Here is a 3,334-nt window from a genome sequence, read left to right on the forward strand (position 1 = left end):
CCACGGCCACTGGAGTAGGGCTGTCACTGGTCACGCTGCTGCCACGKGCTCGCCCTGAGCAGGGCCAGGGCTGGGGCTACATCTGCTGGCCGGGTGCTGCTTTATGCTGGGTGTCTGCTGAGGAGGGATGGCTGCTCCCAGATGTTCCCAGGGATGCTCTGGACACGTGTCCTCATTCTCTGGGCCTGCAAGGGGATGCTCTGGACACGTGTCCTCGTCCTCTGGGCCTGCAAGGGGATGCTCTGGACACGTGTCCTCATCCTCTGGGCCTGCAAGGGGATGCTCTGGACACTTGTTCTCATTCTCTGGGCCTGCAAGGGGATGCTCTGGACACTTGTTCTCATTCTCTGGGCCTGCAAGGGGATGCTCTGGACACTTGTCCTCATTCTCTGGGCCTGCAAGGGGATGCTCTGGACACTTGTCCTCATTCTCTGGGCTTGCAAGGGGATGCTCTGGACACTTGTCCTCATTCTCTGGGCTTGCAAGGGGATGCTCTGGACACTTGTCCTCGTCCTCTGGGCCTGCAAGGATCTGTCTGCGCTCTTTGGTCTGAGATGGGCAGGGTCGATAGGACCCGAGCTGTGGGTCTGACCCCTCAGAACCCCCGTGGGCCCCACCGGTGTGGGGCTGTGCTTGTGCTCGCCTCCATCCCCACTGCCAAAGGGCAGGGAGGGGACTGGAGCTGTGGAGTCGCTCACATTGAGCTGTGTGCAGCCGTGCAGTAAACGTGGTTGGTTTTGTACAGTGTGGTGGTGCTGGCACTGGGGCACATGTGATTGGTATCTGTGGCTGGAGGGGCCCACCCACAACCCCACCATTTCCCTTCCCACTCTCCTCTGTCTCCTGCACTGCTGCTGCTGCTGCTCCAACACATTTATTGGCAGTGCTGGCACTGCTGCTGGCACAGACAGACATGGACAGGGGGCACAGACACAGCTCAGCACAGGGGATGGATCAGGCTCAGGCACAGCACGATTCAGATGGAGCCCAGGCAGTGGCACGGGGGGCTGGGGCCAAGGCCAGGTCTGAGGTCCCCCATGGGGAATGTCCCTTCCTGCCAGGACAGACAGACTCCTTGGGCACTGGTGATGGAGGATTCCACCCCTCACGAGCAGGAGTGGAAGATCCCAGGGAGTCTCTGTGCTCCGCAGGCCAGGCCATGTGTCCCTTCCCCCCAGGACCCCGCGTTGGTGTCACTGTCCCAGCACAGGGCTCTGCAGTAGTGGGATGGAGAGAGGGCAGGGTGGGATCTCAAGCACTGCCCTTCTCTAGGGCCAGGAGCTGGTGCAGGGCCAGGCCTGGTCTCAGAGGGTCTCAGGTGCGGGGATCCTGGCAGTGGGGACACTCTGCTGTCACCTCCTGGTGCCGCTCCACCTGCACTGTGCACAGGGCAAAGCCAAAGCTGCTCTGGAGCCGGGCAGTGACCTCCTGCAGCACCGTCTCAGGGTCAGCACTGGCATCTAGGAGGAGCAGGGCAGGGGTTTGTTCGTGGTGTGGTCAGTGGGACCCCCTGGCCGTGCCCTGCACCGGTCACTCACCCACAGCCACGTGCACCGACACGGCCGAGTGGCTCAGCGTCAGCGCCCAGAGGTGCAGATCGTGGACACCCCGCACSCCGCTGCTCCCCAGCAGAACCGCCTTCACCGCGTCGAAATCCAGGTCCCGTGGTGTCCCTGCAGCACCGCCTGGTCACAGAGAGCCCCCCTCGGCCACCCCACAGCCCCGGCCTGGGTGASGGCTCCCGGGGAAGCTGCTGGAGCCTGGGGCTTCCATAGGGGGACTGGGCTGGGCACGCTGGCTCTGGGGTGAAATAACCTCACCTTGGGGCAATGCAGCCGGCTGGGGTGGAGAGAGGGGCTGGGTGCATTCACATGGGGCAAGGACAGAGGAGCTGAGCTGTCTCATGGGCACAGTGCTGTGGCAGCTGCAGGTCTAAGAGCTGTGCCCACAATGCAGCTGTGGTGTCACACCCGACTCACACTCACCTTCCATGAGGATCCTGAAGACATCTCTGAGGATTGTGATGGTGGAGCCAAGGACAAAGACGGAGAAGAAGAGGGTGCTGATGGGGTCTGCGATCTTGCACTGGGGCTGCRGAGAGCAGGGTGGGGTCTGTGTGAGGCTGGGGCACAGCCCCCATGGCACCCCGTGTGGAATGGGAGAGCTGTTCCCACAAACAGCCCTGGAGCAGGCCAGCCTGGGCACCTTGAAGTAGATGATGGTGGCAGCCAGGAGGACGCTGACGCTCTGCAGCAGATCCCCCACCACATGGACGAAGGCTGCCTGCACGCTGGTGCTGCCGGGCAGGGCTCCGTGSCCGGGCTGGCRGCCCCCAGAGCTCTSCAGCCGCTCATAGCTCCCTGTGCCRTGGCCGTGGCCAGCCGGGGACTGGTGCAGGATGTAGGCCATGCTGGGGASAGCAGGGCTGCCTCAGTGACGTGCTGGCAGGCACAGGAGCCCCGCTGGCCCTGCTTGGGCGAACAGGGCACAGGCAGGCACCCCTGGATCCCAGGACAGCCGAGGGGAGCGGGGCTGGAGGCGCAGCAGGGCTGGGACGGGTGCAGGAACAGGGCAGGGATTTGGTCCTAGGGCTTGTGCCAGGGCTGGGAGGTGCTGCTTGGGGACAGGAATGTGCGGTGTGGGGGTGTRGACACAGACTGGAAACCCTGGAAGCATTTGGGAGACAGGGAAGTGAGGGCGGCAGCAGCTGGGGGGGGACACAGGGCTGGTGCACAGGGACAGGAGGTGACCTGAGGGCACAGTTTGGGTTCCAGGAGCACAGGCGGGGCAGGGCTCGGGCTGTCAGTGCGCGGGGATTGCACAGCCACACGTGGGACATACACGAGGTTGACACCAACGGCGCAGGCAGATGTGGCCAGCATGGCTCGTGCCTCRATTTCGTAGTCGTTGCTGATTATGCGGGCAGCTGCCAGGTAGACGAGGGCTGCGGTCACCACCCAGATGGAGAGGACAGAGGCCAGTGCACCCAGTGTCTCTGTGGGATGGGACCATCAGCACTCACCCCAGCCTGGCGGGTCCTGTGCAGACCTGAGGGCTGTGCCCCATCTCACCTGAGCGGTGCCAGCCAAAGGTCATGGTCTTGGTGGGCGGGCGGTTGGAGACCCAGAGAGAGAAGAGGCTGACGGACATGCTGCCCACATCTGTCAGCAGATGCGCTGCGTCCGTCATGACGGCCAGGCTGTGTGCCAGGTACCCGCCTGTGGGCACAGCGCAGCTGGCACCCGCTCAGGCTGTGTGCCAGGTACCCGCCTGTGGGCACAGCGCAGCTGGCACCCGCTCAGGCTGTGTGCCAGGTACCCGCCTGTGGGCACAG

General features: G+C 63.9%; 1 protein-coding gene across 1 annotated transcript; it reads right to left on the bottom strand.

The window, feature by feature from the left end:
• Positions 1–1,314: 1,314 nt before the first annotated feature.
• SLC30A3 (solute carrier family 30 member 3) lies at positions 1,315–3,235 on the bottom strand (the record flags this gene model as incomplete). The annotated part of the gene is made up of 6 exons (XM_057389326.1): positions 1,315–1,460; positions 1,539–1,673; positions 1,986–2,091; positions 2,206–2,410; positions 2,842–2,995; positions 3,072–3,235. Coding segments are annotated over 6 exons (910 nt in total), but the record flags the coding sequence as incomplete, so codon positions are not given.
• Positions 3,236–3,334: the final 99 nt, after the last annotated feature.

Source organism: Malurus melanocephalus, unplaced genomic scaffold (genome assembly GCF_030028575.1).
Source record: "Malurus melanocephalus ecotype Western Australia unplaced genomic scaffold, MMel_1.1 scaffold_4828, whole genome shotgun sequence".
Lineage (NCBI taxonomy): Eukaryota > Metazoa > Chordata > Aves > Passeriformes > Maluridae > Malurus > Malurus melanocephalus.